Source organism: Ranitomeya variabilis, chromosome 6 (genome assembly GCF_051348905.1).
Source record: "Ranitomeya variabilis isolate aRanVar5 chromosome 6, aRanVar5.hap1, whole genome shotgun sequence".
Lineage (NCBI taxonomy): Eukaryota > Metazoa > Chordata > Amphibia > Anura > Dendrobatidae > Ranitomeya > Ranitomeya variabilis.
This window is the reverse complement of record NC_135237.1, coordinates 584597729-584615753: the sequence shown is the minus strand read 5'-3', so window position 1 is coordinate 584615753 and position 18025 is coordinate 584597729. Positions and strand designations below refer to the sequence as shown.

General features: G+C 48.6%; 1 protein-coding gene across 3 annotated transcripts in view; it reads right to left on the bottom strand.

The window, feature by feature from the left end:
* Window positions 1-18025, bottom strand: part of WDR97 (WD repeat domain 97) — a 684776-nt gene that overhangs the window by 20624 nt on the left and 646127 nt on the right. For 2 of the 3 annotated variants that reach the window (XM_077271608.1, XM_077271609.1), the window contains one exon: window positions 9684-9745. The exons of the other annotated variant lie outside the window; for it this stretch is intronic. In XM_077271608.1, coding sequence (XP_077127723.1) covers window positions 9684-9745 — 62 coding nt within the window. The remainder of the gene's footprint in view (window positions 1-9683; window positions 9746-18025) is intronic. 3 annotated transcript variants of the gene reach the window in all.

Here is an 18025-nt window from a genome sequence, read left to right as displayed (position 1 = left end):
GCATTGTGCATGCTGATATTATTAGTACAGCCCCATAGTCCAGTGATGACGAGCTTTACATCTCCCCAGCAGACGCCTGGCATTGTGCATGCTGATATTATCAGTACAGCTCCCCCATACTCCAGTGATGACGAGCTTTACATCTCCCCAGCAGACGCCTGACATTGTGCATGCTGATATTATTAGTACAGCCCCATAGTCCAGTGATGACGACCTTTACCTCTCTCCAGCAGACACCTGGCATTGTGCATGCTGATATTATCAGTACAGCTCCCCATAGTCCAGTGATGACATGCTTTACCTCTCTCCAGCAGACGCCTGGCATTTTGCATGCTGATATTATCAGTACAGCTCCCCATAGTCCAATGATGACGAGCTTTACATCTCCCCAGCAGACGCCTGGCATTGTGCATGCTGATATTTTTAGTACAGCCCCATAGTCCAGTGATGACGAGCTTTACATCTCTCCAGCAGACGCCTGACATTGTGCGTGCTGATATTATTAGTACAGCCCCATAGTCCAGTGATGACGACCTTTACCTCTCTCCAGCAGACACCTGGCATTGTGCATGCTGATATTATCAGTACAGCTCCCCATGGTCCAGTGATGACGAGCTTTACATCTCCCCAGCAGACGCCTGACATTGTGCATGCTGATATTATTAGTACAGCCCCATAGTCCAGTGATGACAAGCTTTACATCTCCCCAGCAGACACCTTGCATTGTGCATGCTGATATTATCAGTACAGCTCCCCATAGTCCAGTGATGACGACCTTTACATCTCCCCAGCAGACGCCTGGTATTGTGCATGCTGATATTATCAGTACAGCTCCCCATAGTCCAGTGATGACGAGCTTTACATCTCCCCAGCAGACGCCTGGCATTGTGCATGCTGATATTATCAGTACATCCCCATAGTCCAGTGATGACGAGCTTTACATCTCCCCAGCAGACTACTGACATTGTGCATGCTGATATTATTAGTACAGCTTTCCATAGTCCAGTGATGACGAGCTTTACATCTCTCCAGCAGACGCCTGGCATTGTGCATGCTGATATTATTAGTACAGCTCCCCCATAGTCCAGTGATGACGAGCTTTAAAGCTCTCTAACAGACGCCTGGCATTGTGCATGCTGATATTATTAGTACAGCTCCCCATAGTCCAGTGATGACGAGCTTTACACCTCTCCAGCAGACGCCTGGCATTGTGCATGCTGATATTATCAGTACAGCTCCCCATAGTCCAGTGATGATGAGCTTTACATCTCCCCGGCAGACACCTGGCATTGTCCATGCTGATATTATTAGTACAGCCCCATAGTCCAGTGATGACGAGCTTTACATCTCCCCAGCAGACGCCTGACATTGTGCATGCTGATATTATTAGTACAGCCCCATAGTCCAGTGATGACAAGCTTTACACCTCTCCAGCAGACGCCTGACATTGTGCATGCTGATATTATTAGTACAGCTCCCCCATAGTCCAGTGATGACGAGCTTTAAAGCTCTCTAACAGACGCCTGGCATTGTGCATGCTGATATTATTAGTACAGCTCCCCATAGTCCAGTGATGACGAGCTTTACACCTCTCCAGCAGACGCCTGGCATTGTGCATGCTGATATTATCAGTACAGCTCCCCATAGTCCAGTTATGATGAGCTTTACATCTCCCCGGCAGACGCCTGGCATTGTGCATGCTGATATTATCAGTACAGCTCCCCATAGTCCAGTGATGATGAGCTTTATATCTCCCCGGCAGACGCCTGGCATTGTGCATGCTGATATTATTAGTACAGCCCCATAGTCCAGAGATGACGAGCTTTACACCTCTCCAGCAGACGCCTGGCATTGTGCATGCTGATATTATTAGTACAGCCCCATAGTCCAGTGATGACGAGCTTTACACCTCTCCAGCAGACACCTGGCATTGTGCATGCTGATATTATTAGTGCAGCCCCATAGTCCAGTGATGACGACCTTTACCTCTCTCCAGCAGACACCTGGCATTGTGCATGCTGATATTATCAGTACAGCCCCATAGTCCAGTGATGACGAGCTTTACATCTCCCCAGCAGACGCCTGCCATTGTGCATGCTGATATTATCAGTACAGCTCCCCATAGTCCAGTGATGATGAGCTTTACACCTCTCCAGCAGACACCTGGCATTGTGCATGCTGATATTATTAGTACAGCTCCCCATAGTCCAGTGATGACGTGCTTTACACCTCTCCAGCAGACGCCTGGCATTGTGCATGCTGATATTATTAGTACAGCCCCATAGTCCAGTGATGACGAGCTTTACATCTCCCCAGCAGACGCCTGGCATTGTGCATGCTGATATTATCAGTACAGCTCCCCCATACTCCAGTGATGACGAGCTTTACATCTCCCCAGCAGACGCCTGACATTGTGCATGCTGATATTATTAGTACAGCCCCATAGTCCAGTGATGACGACCTTTACCTCTCTCCAGCAGACACCTGGCATTGTGCATGCTGATATTATCAGTACAGCTCCCCATAGTCCAGTGATGACATGCTTTACCTCTCTCCAGCAGACGCCTGGCATTTTGCATGCTGATATTATCAGTACAGCTCCCCATAGTCCAATGATGACGAGCTTTACATCTCCCCAGCAGACGCCTGGCATTGTGCATGCTGATATTTTTAGTACAGCCCCATAGTCCAGTGATGACGAGCTTTACATCTCTCCAGCAGACGCCTGACATTGTGCGTGCTGATATTATTAGTACAGCCCCATAGTCCAGTGATGACGACCTTTACCTCTCTCCAGCAGACACCTGGCATTGTGCATGCTGATATTATCAGTACAGCTCCCCATGGTCCAGTGATGACGAGCTTTACATCTCCCCAGCAGACGCCTGACATTGTGCATGCTGATATTATTAGTACAGCCCCATAGTCCAGTGATGACGAGCTTTACATCTCCCCAGCAGACACCTTGCATTGTGCATGCTGATATTATCAGTACAGCTCCCCATAGTCCACTGATGACGACCTTTACATCTCCCCAGCAGACGCCTGGTATTGTGCATGCTGATATTATCAGTACAGCTCCCCATAGTCCAGTGATGACGAGCTTTACATCTCCCCAGCAGACGCCTGGCATTGTGCATGCTGATATTATTAGTACAGCTTTCCATAGTCCAGTGATGACGAGCTTTACATCTCTCCAGCAGACGCCTGGCATTGTGCATGCTGATATTATTAGTACAGCTCCCCATAGTCCAGTGATGATGAGCTTTACATCTCCCCAGCAGACGCCTGGCATTGTGCATGCTGATATTATTAGTACAGCCCCATAGTCCAATGATGATGAGCTTTACATCTCTCCAGCAGATGCCTGGCATTGTGCATGCTGATATTATCAGTACATCTCCCCCATAGTCCAGTGATGACGAGCTTTACATCTCCCCAGCAGACGCCTGACATTGTGCATGCTGATATTATTAGTACAGCTCCCCATAGTCCAGTGATGACGAGCTTTACATCTCTCCAGCAGACGCCTGGCATTGTGCATGCTGATATCATCAGTACAGCTCCCCATAGTCCAGTGATGACGACCTTTACATCTCCCCAGCAGACGCCTGGCATTGTGCATGCTGATATTATTAGTACAGCTCCCCATAGTCCAGTGATGACGAGCTTTACATCTCTCCAGCAGACGCCTGGCATTGTGCATGCTGATATCATTAGTACAGGTCCCCCATAGTCCAGTGATGACGAGCTTTACCTCTCTGCAGCAGACGCCTGGCATTGTGCATGCTGATATTATCAGTACAGCCCCATAGTCCAGAGATGACGAGCTTTACCACTCTCCAGCAGACGCCTGGCATTGTGCATGCTGATATCATTAGTACAGGTCCCCTATAGTCCAGTGATGACGAGCTTTACCTCTCTCCAGCAGACGCCTGGCATTGTGCATGCTGATATTATCAGTACAGCTCCCCATAGTCCAGTGATGTCAACCTTTACACCTCTCCAGCAGACGCCTGGCATTGTGCATGCTGATATTGTTAGTACAGCTCCCCGTAGTCCAGTGATGACAAGCTTTCAATCTCCCCAGCAGATGCCTGGCATTGTGCATGCTGATATTATCAGTACAGCCCCATAGTCCAGTGATGACGAGCTTTACCTCTCTCCAGCAGACGCCTGGCATTGTGCATGCTGATATTATCAGTACAGCTCCCCATAGTCCAGTGATGTCAACCTTTACACCTCTCCAGCAGACGCCTGGCATTGTGCATGCTGATATTGTTAGTACAGCTCCCCGTAGTCCAGTGATGACAAGCTTTCAATCTCCCCAGCAGATGCCTGGCATTGTGCATGCTGATATTATCAGTACAGCCCCATAGTCCAGTGATGACGAGCTTTACACCTCTCCAGCAGACGCCTGGCTTTGTGCATGCTGATATTATTAGTACAGCTTTCCATAGTCCAGTGATGACGAGCTTTACATCTCTCCAGCAGATGCCTGGCATTGTGCATGCTGATATTATCAGTACAGCTCCCCCATAGTCCAGTGATGACGAGCTTTACATCTCTCCAGCAGACGCCTGGCATTGTGCATGCTGATATTATTAGTACAGCTCCCCATAGTCCAGTGATGATGAGCTTTACATCTCTCCAGCAGATGCCTGGCATTGTGCATGCTGATATTATTAGTACAGCTCCCCATAGTCCAGTGATGATGAGCTTTACACCTCCCCAGCAGATGCCTGGCATTGTGCATGCTGATATTATTAGTACAGCTCCACCATAGTCCAGTGATGACGAGCTTTACATCTCTCCAGCAGACGCCTGGCATTGTGCATGCTGATATTATTAGTACAGCTCCACCATAGTCCAGTGATGACGAGCTTTACATCTCTCCAGCAGACGCCTGGCATTGTGCATGCTGATATTATCAGTACAGCTCCCCATGGTCCAGTGATGACGAGCTTTACATCTCCCCAGCAGACGCCTGGCATTGTGCATGCTGATATTATTAGTACAGCTCCACCATAGTCCAGTGATGATGAGCTTTACCACTCTCCAGCAGACGCCTGGCATTGTGCATGCTGATATTATTAGTACAGCTCCCCATAGTCCAGTGATGATGAGCTTTACATCTCTCCAGCAGATGCCTGGCATTGTGCATGCTGATACTATTAGTACAGCTCCCCATAGTCCAGTGATGATGAGCTTTACATCTCTCCAGCAGATGCCTGGCATTGTGCATGCTGATATTATCAGTACATCTCCCCCATAGTCCAGTGATGACGAGCTTTACAAATCTCCAGCAGACGCCTGGCATTGTGCATGCTGATATTATTAGTACAGCCCCATAGTCCAGTGATGACGACCTTTACCTCTCTCCAGCAGACACCTGGCATTGTGCATGCTGATATTATCAGTACAGCTCCCCATGGTCCAGTGATGACGAGCTTTACATCTCCCCAGCAGACGCCTGGCATTGTGCATGCTGATATTATCAGTACAGCTCCCCATAGTCCAGTGATGACGACATTTACATCTCCCCAGCAGACGCCTGGCATTGTGCATGCTGATATTATCAGTACAGCCCCATAGTCCAGTGATGACGAGCTTTACACCTCTCCAGCAGATGCCTGGCATTGTGTATGCTGATGTTACTGTGTGCAGCAGCTGCCCAGACTACAGTTTAAGGCTGGAGTCACACTTGGCGTAAGACAATACGCCACGTATTATACGTCCGTACTACGGCCGTAATACGGAGAAATGTTCCCAAAATAGTGATCCGTAGTCAGGGTGTGTCAGCGTATTTTGCGCATGGCATCCTCCGTATGTAATCCATATGGCATCCGTACTGCGAGATTTTCGCGCAGGCTTGCAAAACCGACATCTAATGGATTTATGTGCTCAAATGTTAGGGAAAACATATATACAGTATATATATATATATATATATATATATATATATATATATATATGTCATTGAGACACATATATATACAGGTCCTTCTCAAAAAATTAGCATATAGTGTTAAATTTCATTATTTACCATAATGTAATGATTACACTTAAACTTTCATATATTATAGATTCATTATCCACCAACTGAAATTTGTCAGGTCTTTTATTGTTTTAATACTGATGATTTTGGCATACAACTCCTGATAACCCAAAAAACCTGTCTCAATAAATTAGCATATTTCACCCGTCCAATCAAATAAAAGTGTTTTTTAATAACAAACAAAAAAACCATCAAATAATAATGTTCAGTTATGCACTCAATACTTGGTCGGGAATCCTTTGGCAGAAATGACTGCTTCAATGCGGCGTGGCATGGAGGCAATCAGCCTGTGACACTGCTGAGATGTTATGGAGGCCCAGGATGCTTCAATAGCGGCCTTAAGCTCATCCAGAGTGTTGGGTCTTGCGTCTCTCAACTTTCTCTTCACAATATCCCACAGATTCTCTATGGGGTTCAGGTCAGGAGAGTTGGCAGGCCAATTGAGCACAGTAATACCATGGTCAGTAAACCATTTACCAGTGGTTTTGGCACTGTGAGCAGGTGCCAGGTCGTGCTGAAAAATGAAATCTTCATCTCCATAAAGCATTTCAGCCGATGGAAGCATGAAGTGCTCCAAAATCTCCTGATAGCTAGCTGCATTGACCCTGCCCTTGATGAAACACAGTGGACCAACACCAGCAGCTGACATGGCACCCCACACCATCACTGACTGTGGGTACTTGACACTGGACTTCAGGCATTTTGGCATTTCCTTCTCCCCAGTCTTCCTCCAGACTCTGGCACCTTGATTTCCGAATGACATGCAAAATTTGCTTTCATCAGAAAAAAGTACTTGGGACCACTTAGCAACAGTCCAGTGCTGCTTCTCTGTAGCCCAGGTCAGGCGCTTCTGCCGCTGTTTATGGTTCAAAAGTGGCTTTACCTGGGGAATGCGGCACCATTCCAGACTCAGTCCACTGCTTCCTCAGGTTCCCCAAGGTCTGGAATCGGTCCTTCTCCACAATCTTCCTCAGGGTCCGGTCACCTCTTCTCGTTGTACAGCGTTTTCTGCCATATTGTTTCCTTCCAACAGACTTACCATTGAGGTGCCTTGATACAGCACTCTGGGAACAGCCTATTTGTTGAGAAATTTCTTTCTGGGTCTTACCCTCTTGCTTGAGGGTGTCAATGATGGCCTTCTTGACATCTGTCAGGTCGCTAGTCTTATCCATGATGGGGGTTTTGAGTAATGAACCAGGCAGGGAGTTTTTAAAAGCCTCAGGTATCTTTTGCATGTGTTTAGAGTTAATTAGTTGATTCAGAAGATTAGGGTAATAGGTCGTTTAGAGAACCTTTTCTTGATATGCTAATTTATTGAGACAGGTTTTTTGGGTTATCAGGAGTTGTAGGCCAAAATCATCAGTATTAAAACAATAAAAGACCTGACAAATTTCAGTTGGTGGATAATGAATCTATAATATATGAAAGTTTAATTGTAATCATTACATTATGGTAAATAATGAAATTTAACACTATATGCTAATTTTTTGAGAAGGACCTGTATATATATATTCTGTATTTAGATTTCATTCAGCGCGATATCTGTGAACAGCCGGTAATTCAATTGCCGGCTTTTCATTTCTCCTTCCCAAACCCGACAGGATATGAGACATGGTTTACATACAGTAAACCATCTCATATCCCCTTTTTTTTGCATATTCCACACTACTAATGTTAGTAGTGTGTATGTGCAAAATTTCAGCGCTGTAGCTGCTGAAATAAAGGGTTAAATGGCGGAAAAAATTGGCGTGGGCTCCCGCGCAATTTTCTCCGCCAGAGTAGTAAAGCCAGTGACTGAGGGCAGATATTAATAGCCTAGAGAGGGTCCATGGTTATTGGCCCCCCCCCCTGGCTAAAAACATCTGCCCCCAGCAACCCCAGAAAAGGCACATCTGGAAGATGCGCCTATTCTGGCACTTGGCCACTCTCTTCCCACTCCCTGTAGCGGTGGGATATGGGGTAATGAAGGGTTAATGTCACCTTGCTATTGTAAGGTGACATTAAGCCAGATTAATAATGGAGAGGCGTCAATTATGACACCTATCCATTATTAATCCAATTGTTGGAAAGGGTTAAAAAACACACACACACATGATTTCAAAGTATTTTAATGAAATAAACACAGCGGTTGTTGTAATAATTTATTGCTCTCGCAATCCATTTCCAGGCCCTCGCTTGGCAAAATAATTAACGCACAAGATACATACCTTCTGATGTCCGATCGCGTCCCACGAAGTAATCCATCTGAAGGGGTTAAAATAATATTACAGGCACGAGCTGCGATAAACCACTCGCTCGTGTCTGTAATCCCCGGGTGCTGAAAGGAAAGCTGGATCTGTACTTACTTTGAGTCGCGGTGATGCGCCCCTGCTGGATGTTCTCATGAACTGCAGCCTGGGAACTTTTTCCCACGCTCCAGGTCATATGAGGACATCCACCAGGGGGCGCCTCACCGCGACTGAAGGAAATGTAGGTCATTGACCTACATTTCATTCATTCGCTGGGGAATTACAAGCACGAGCACCGCTGCATTTAGCAGGGCTCCTGCCTGTAATATTAGTTAACCCCTTCAGATGGATTACTTCGTGGGACGTGATCTGACATCAGAAGGTATGTATCTTGTGCGTTTATTATTTTGCCAAGCGAGGGTTTGCAAATGGATTGCGAGAACAATAAATTATTACAACAACCTGTGTGTTTCTTTCATTAAAATCCTTTTTAATCATGTGTGTGTGTGTTTTTTTAACCCTTTCCTACAATTGGATTAATAATGGATAGGTGTCATAATTGACGCCTCTCCATTATTAATCTGGCTTAATGTCACCTTACAATAGCAAGGTGACATTAACCCTTCATTACCCCATATCCCACCGCTACAGGGAGTGGGAAGAGAGTGGCCAAGTGCCAGAATAGGGGCATCTTCCAGATGTGCCTTTTCTGGGGTGGCTGGGGGCAGATGTTTGTAGCCAGGGGGGGCCAATAACCATGGACCCTCTCCTGGCTATTAATATCTGCCCTCAGTCACTGGCTTTACCACTCTGGCGGAGAAAATTGCGCGGGAGCCCACGCCAATTTTTTCTGCCATTTAACCCTTTATTTTAGCAGCTACAGTGCACAAATTTTGCACATACACGCTACTAACATTAGTAGTGTGGAATATGCAAAAAAAAGGGGATATGAGATGGTTTACTGTATGTAATCATGTCTGATATCCTGTCGGGTTTGTGCAGGAGAAATGAAAAGCCGGCAATTGAATTACCGACTTTTCACTAACACCGCTGCGTATTTCTCGCAAGTCACACTGCAGGTCAGTGTGGAATCCGTATTTTTCTCGCCCCCATAGACTTTCATTGGCGATTTTTTTGCGCAATACGGTGACAAACGCAGCATGCTGCGATTTTGTACGGCCGTAGAACGCCGTATAATACTGAACCGTAATATACGGCTGATAGGAGCAGCCCCATTGAGAAGCATTGTGCCGTATGTTATGCGAGTTTTACGGATGTAGTTTCTGCGCTCTTACGTCCGTAAAACTCGCCAGTGTGACGCCGACCTAAACGTTTGTGATGCGGATTCAGGGTCTCATACAAATAGCAGAGCCAGACACTGAATCCAGGGGTCTCACCTTCATGACCTCTTTTACTTTCTTGCTTCCCAGTCTCACCCAGCCGCAGTAAAGCTCGTCTGCTGCAAATTAAATAACTGTTAAATAACTACAGGGGTAAGTATCAGATCAAAGTTATTAGTAATGACCACAGGGGGCAGTATTGTATCAGGTCACAGTTACCAGTGATGACCACAGGGGGCAGTATTGTATCAGGTCACAGTCACCAGTGATGACCACAGGGGGCAGTATTGTATCAGGACACAGTCACCAGTGATGACCACAGGGGGCAGTATTGTATCAGGTCACAGTCACCAGTGATGACCACAGGGGGCAGTATTGTATCCGGTCACAGTTACCAGTGATGACCACAGGGGGCAGTATTGTATCAGGTCACAGTCACCAGTGATGACCACAGGGGGCAGTATTGTATCAGGTCACAGTCACCAGTGATGACCACAGGGGGCAGTATTGTATCAGGACACAGTCACCAGTGATGACCACAGGGGGCGGTATTGTATCCGGTCACAGTCACCAGTGATGACCACAGGGGGCAGTATTGTATCCGGTCACAGTTACCAGTGATGACCACAGGGGGCAGTATTGTATCCGGTCACAGTCACCAGTGATGACCACAGGGGGCAGTATTGTATCCGGTCACAGTTACCAGTGATGACCACAGGGGGCAGTATTGTATCAGGACACAGTCACCAGTGATGACCACAGGGGGCGGTATTGTATCAGGTCACAGTCACCAGTGATGACCACAGGGAGCAGTATTTTATCAGGTCACAGTCACCAGTGATGACCACAGGGGGCAGTATTGTATCAGGTCACAGTCACCAGTGATGACCACAGGGGGCAGTATTGTATCCGGTCACAGTTACCAGTGATGACCACAGGGGGCAGTATTGTATCAGGTTACCAGTGATGACCACAGGGAGCAGTATTTTATCAGGTCACAGTCACCAGTGATGACCACAGGGGGCAGTATTGTATCGGATCACAGTTACTAGTAATGACCACAGGGGGCAGTATTGTATCAGGTCACAGTCACCAGTGATGACCACAGGGGGCAGTATTGTATCAGGACACAGTCACCAGTGATGACCACAGGGGGCAGTATTGTATCAGGTCACAGTCACCAGTGATGACCACAGGGGGCGGTATTGTATCAGGTCACAGTTACCAGTGATGACCACAGGGAGCAGTATTGTATCAGGTCACAGTTACCAGTGATGACCACAGGGGGCAGTATTGTATCAGGTCACAGTCACCAGTGATGACCACAGGGGGCAGTATTGTATCCGGTCACAGTCACCAGTGATGACCACAGGGGGCAGTATTGTATCAGGTCACAGTTACCAGTGATGACCACAGGGGGCAGTATTGTATCAGGTCACAGTTACCAGTGATGACCACAGGGGGCAGTATTGTATCAGGTCACAGTCACCAGTGATGACCACAGGGGGCAGTATTGTATCCGGTCACAGTCACCAGTGATGACCACAGGGGGCAGTATTGTATCAGGTCACAGTTACCAGTGATGACCACAGGGGGCAGTATTGTATCAGGTCACAGTTACCAGTGATGACCACAGGGGGCAGTATTGTATCAGGTCACAGTTACCAGTGATGACCACAGGGGGCAGTATTGTATCCGGTCACAGTCACCAGTGATGACCACAGGGGGCAGTATTGTATCAGGACACAGTCACCAGTGATGACCACAGGGGGCAGTATTGTATCAGGTCACAGTTACCAGTGATGACCACAGGGGGCAGTATTGTATCCGGTCACAGTCACCAGTGATGACCACAGGGGGCAGTATTGTATCAGGTCACAGTTACCAGTGATGACCACAGGGGGCAGTATTGTATCAGGACACAGTCACCAGTGATGACCACAGGGGGCAGTATTGTATCAGGTCACAGTCACCAGTGATGACCACAGGGGGCAGTATTGTATCCGGTCACAGTCACCAGTGATGACCACAGGGGGCAGTATTGTATCAGGACACAGTCACCAGTGATGACCACAGGGGGCAGTATTGTATCAGGTCACAGTTACCAGTGATGACCACAGGGGGCAGTATTGTATCAGGACACAGTCACCAGTGATGACCACAGGGGGCAGTATTGTATCAGGTCACAGTCACCAGTGATGACCACAGGGGGCAGTATTGTATCAGGTCACAGTTACCAGTGATGACCACAGGGGGCAGTATTGTATCAGGTCACAGTTACCAGTGATGACCACAGGGGGCAGTATTGTATCAGGTCACAGTCACCAGTGATGACCACAGGGGGCAGTATTGTATCCGGTCACAGTCACCAGTGATGACCACAGGGGGCAGTATTGTATCAGGTCACAGTCACCAGTGATGACCACAGGGGGCAGTATTGTATCAGGTCACAGTCACCAGTGATGACCACAGGGGGCAGTATTGTATCCGGTCACAGTCACCAGTGATGACCACAGGGGGCAGTATTGTATCAGGTCACAGTTACCAGTGATGACCACAGGGGGCAGTATTGTATCAGGACACAGTCACCAGTGATGACCACAGGGGGCAGTATTGTATCAGGTCACAGTTACCAGTGATGACCACAGGGGGCAGTATTGTATCAGGACACAGTCACCAGTGATGACCACAGGGGGCAGTATTGTATCAGGTCACAGTTACCAGTGATGACCACAGGGGGCAGTATTGTATCAGGTCACAGTTACCAGTGATGACCACAGGGGGCAGTATTGTATCCGGTCACAGTCACCAGTGATGACCACAGGGGGCAGTATTGTATCAGGTCACAGTTACCAGTGATGACCACAGGGGGCAGTATTGTATCCGGTCACAGTCACCAGTGATGACCACAGGGGGCAGTATTGTATCAGGTCACAGTCACCAGTGATGACCACAGGGGGCAGTATTGTATCAGGACACAGTCACCAGTGATGACCACAGGGGGCAGTATTGTATCCGGTCACAGTCACCAGTGATGACCACAGGGGGCAGTATTGTATCAGGTCACAGTCACCAGTGATGACCACAGGGGGCAGTATTGTATCAGGACACAGTCACCAGTGATGACCACAGGGGGCAGTATTGTATCCGGTCACAGTTACCAGTGATGACCACAGGGGGCAGTATTGTATCAGGTCACAGTCACCAGTGATGACCACAGGGAGCAGTATTTTATCAGGTCACAGTCACCAGTGATGACCACAGGGGGCAGTATTGTATCAGGTCACAGTCACCAGTGATGACCACAGGGGGCAGTATTGTATCAGGTCACAGTCACCAGTGATGACCACAGGGGGCAGTATTGTATCAGGTCACAGTTACCAGTGATGACCACAGGGGGCAGTATTGTATCAGGTCACAGTTACCAGTGATGACCACAGGGAGCAGTATTGTATCAGGTTACCAGTGATGACCACAGGGAGCAGTATTTTATCAGGTCACAGTCACCAGTGATGACCACAGGGGGCAGTATTGTATCAGGTCACAGTCACCAGTGATGACCACAGGGGGCAGTATTGTATCAGGTCACAGTCACCAGTGATGACCACAGGGGGCAGTATTGTATCAGGTCACAGTTACCAGTGATGACCACAGGGGGCGGTATTGTATCAGGTCACAGTCACCAGTGATGACCACAGGGGGCAGTATTGTATCCGGTCACAGTTACCAGTGATGACTACAGGGGGCAGTATTGTATCAGGACACAGTCACCAGTGATGACCACAGGGGGCAGTATTGTATCAGGTCACAGTCACCAGTGATGACCACAGGGGGCAGTATTGTATCAGGACACAGTCACCAGTGATGACCACAGGGGGCAGTATTGTATCAGGACACAGTCACCAGTGATGACCACAGAGGGCAGTATTGTATCAGGTCACAGTCACCAGTGATGACCACAGGGGGCAGTATTGTATCAGGTCACAGTCACCAGTGATGACCACAGGGGGCAGTATTGTATCAGGTCACAGTTACCAGTGATGACCACAGGGGGCAGTATTGTATCAGGTCACAGTCACCAGTGATGACCACAGAGGGCAGTATTGTATCAGGTCACAGTCACCAGTGATGACCACAGGGGGCAGTATTGTATCAGGTCACAGTCACCAGTGATGACCACAGGGGGCAGTATTGTATCAGGTCACAGTTACCAGTGATGACCACAGAGGGCAGTATTGTATCAGGTCACAGTCACCAGTGATGACCACAGAGGGCAGTATTGTATCAGGTTACAGTCACCAGTGATGACCACAGGGGGCAGTATTGTATCAGGTTACAGTCACCAGTGATGACCACAGGGGGCAGTATTGTATCAGGTCACAGTTACCAGTGATGACCACAGGGGGCAGTATTGTATCAGGTCACAGTTACCAGTGATGGCCACAGAGGGCAGTATTGTATCAGGTCACAGTCACCAGTGATGACCACAGGGGGCAGTATTGTATCAGGTCACAGTCACCAGTGATGACCACAGGGGGCAGTATTGTATCAGGTCACAGTTACCAGTGATGACCACAGGGGGCAGTATTGTATCAGGTCACAGTCACCAGTGATGACCACAGGGGGCAGTATTGTATCAGGTCACAGTCACCAGTGATGACCACAGGGGGCAGTATTGTATCAGGTAACAGTCACCAGTGATGACCACAGGGGGCAGTATTGTATCAGGTCACAGTTACCAGTGATGACCACAGGGGGCAGTATTGTATCAGGTCACAGTTACCAGTGATGACCACAGGGGGCAGTATTGTATCAGGTAACAGTCACCAGTGATGACCACAGGGGGCGGTATTGTATCAGATCACAGTCACCAGTGATGACCACAGGGGGCGGTATTGTATCAGGTCACAGTCACCAGTGATGACCACAGGGGGCAGTATTGTATCAGGTCACAGTTACCAGTGATGACCACAGGGGGCAGTATTGTATCAGGTAACAGTCACCAGTGATGACCACAGGGGGCGGTATTGTATCAGATCACAGTCACCAGTGATGACCACAGGGGGCGGTATTGTATCAGGTCACAGTCACCAGTGATGACCACAGGGGGCAGTATTGTATCAGGTCACAGTCACCAGTGATGACCACAGGGGGCAGTATTGTATCAGGTCACAGTTACCAGTGATGACCACAGGGGGCGGTATTGTATCAGGTCACAGTCACCAGTGATGACCACAGGTGGCAGTATTGTATCAGGTCACAGTCACCAGTGATGACCACAGGGGGCAGTATTGTATCAGGTCACAGTTACCAGTGATGACCACAGGGGGCGGTATTGTATCAGGTCACAGTTACCAGTGATGACCACAGGGGGCGGTATTGTATCAGGTTACCAGTGATGACCACAGGGGGCAGTATTGTATCAGGTTACCAGTGATGACCACAGGGGGCAGTATTGTATCAGGTTACCAGTGATGACCACAGGGGGCAGTATTGTATCAGGACACAGTCACCAGTGATGACCACAGGGGGCGGTATTGTATAAGCTCACAGTCACCAGTGATGACCACAGGGGGCAGTATTGTATCAGGTCACAGTCACCAGTGATGACCACAGGGGGCAGTATTGTATCCGGTCACAGTTACCAGTGATGACCACAGGGGGCAGTATTGTATCAGGTCACAGTCACCAGTGATGACCACAGGGGGCAGTATTGTATCAGGTCACAGTCACCAGTGATGACCACAGAGGGCAGTATTGTATCAGGTTACCAGTGATGACCACAGGGGGCGGTATTGTATCAGGTCACAGTCACCAGTGATGACCACAGGGGGCAGTATTGTATCAGGTCACAGTCACCAGTGATGACCACAGGGGGCAGTATTGTATCAGGTAACAGTCACCAGTGATGACCACAGGGGGCAGTATTGTATCAGGTCACAGTCACCAGTGATGACCACAGAGGGCAGTATTGTATCAGGTCACAGTCACCAGTGATGACCACAGGGGGCAGTATTGTATCAGGTCATAGTCACCAGTGATGACCACAGGGGGCAGTATTGTATCAGGTCACAGTCACCAGTGATGACCACAGGGGGCAGTATTGTATCAGGTTACCAGTGATGACCACAGGGGGCGGTATTGTATCAGGTCACAGTTACCAGTGATGACCACAGGGGGCAGTATTGTATCAGGACACAGTCACCAGTGATGACCACAGGGGGCAGTATTGTATCAGGTCACAGTCACCAGTGATGACCACAGGGGGCAGTATTGTATCCGGTCACAGTTACCAGTGATGACCACAGGGAGCAGTATTGTATCAGGTAACAGTCACCAGTGATGACCACAGAGGGCAGTATTGTATCAGGTTACCAGTGATGACCACAGGGGGCAGTATTGTATCAGGTCACAGTCACCAGTGATGACCACAGGGGGCAGTATTGTATCAGGTCACAGTCACCAGTGATGACCACAGGGGGCAGTATTGTATCAGGTCACAGTCACCAGTGATGACCACAGGGAGCAGTATTGTATCAGGTCACAGTCACCAGTGATGACCACAGGGGGCAGTATTGTATCAGGTCACAGTCACCAGTGATGACCACAGGGGGCAGTATTGTATCAGGTCACAGTCACCAGTGATGACCACAGGGGGCAGTATTGTATCAGGACACAGTTACCAGTGATGACCACAGGGGGCGGTATTGTATCAGGTCACAGTCACCAGTGATGACCACAGGGGGCGGTATTGTATCAGGTCACAGTCACCAGTGATGACCACAGAGGGCAGTATTGTATAAGGTCACAGTCACCAGTGATGACCACAGGGGGCAGTATTGTATCAGGACACAGTCACCAGTGATGACCACAGGGGGCAGTATTGTATCAGGTCACAGTCACCAGTGATGACCACAGGGGGCAGTATTGTATCAGGTCACAGTCACCAGTGATGACCACAGGGGGCAGTATTTTATCAGGTCACAGTTACCAGTGATGACCACAGGGGGCAGTATTGTATCAGGTTACCAGTGATGACCACAGGGGGCAGTATTGTACCAGGACACAGTCACCAGTGATGACCACAGGGGGCAGTATTGTATCAGGACACAGTCACCAGTGATGACCACAGGGGGCAGTATTGTATCAGGACACAGTCACCAGTGATGACCACAGGGGGCAGTATTGTATGGGATCACAGTCACCAGTGATGACCACAGGGGGCAGTATTGTATCAGGTCACAGTCACCAGTGATGACCACAGGGGGCAGTATTGTATCAGGTTACCAGTGATGACCACAGGGGGCAGTATTGTATCAGGTCACAGTTACCAGTGATAACCACAGGGGGCAGTATTGTATCCGGTCACAGTCACCAGTGATGACCACAGGGGGCAGTATTGTATCAGGTCACAGTTACCAGTGATGACCACAGGGGGCAGTATTGTATCAGGACACAGTCACCAGTGATGACCACAGGGGGCAGTATTGTATCAGGTCACAGTTACCAGTGATGACCACAGGGGGCAGTATTGTATCAGGTCACAGTTACCAGTGATAACCACAGGGGGCAGTATTGTATCCGGTCACAGTCACCAGTGATGACCACAGGGGGCAGTATTGTATCAGGTCACAGTTACCAGTGATGACCACAGGGGGCAGTATTGTATCAGGTCACAGTCACCAGTGATGACCACAGGGGGCAGTATTGTATCAGGTCACAGTTACCAGTGATGACCACAGGGGGCAGTATTGTATGGGATCACAGTCACCAGTGATGACCACAGGGGGCAGTATTGTATCCAGTCACAGTTACCAGTGATGACCACAGGGGGCAGTATTGTATCAGGTTACCAGTGATGACCACAGGGGGCAGTATTGTATCAGGTCACAGTTACCAGTGATAACCACAGGGGGCAGTAATGTATCAGGTCACAGTTACCAGTGATGACCACAGGGGGCAGTATTGTATCAGGTTACCAGTGATGACCACAGGGGGCAGTATTGTATCAGGTCACAGTTACCAGTGATAACCACAGGGGGCAGTATTGTATCCGGTCACAGTCACCAGTGATGACCACAGGGGGCAGTATTGTATCAGGTCACAGTTACCAGTGATGACCACAGGGGGCAGTATTGTATCAGGTTACCAGTGATGACCACAGGGGGCAGTATTGTATCAGGTCACAGTCACCAGTGATGACCACAGGGGGCGGTATTGTATCAGGTCACAGTCACCAGTGATGACCACAGGGGGCAGTATTGTATCAGGTCACAGTCACCAGTGATGACCACAGGGGGCAGTATTGTATCAGGTCACAGTCACCAGTGATGACCACAGGGGGCAGTATTGTATCAGGTCACAGTTACCAGTGATGACCACAGGGGGCGGTATTGTAT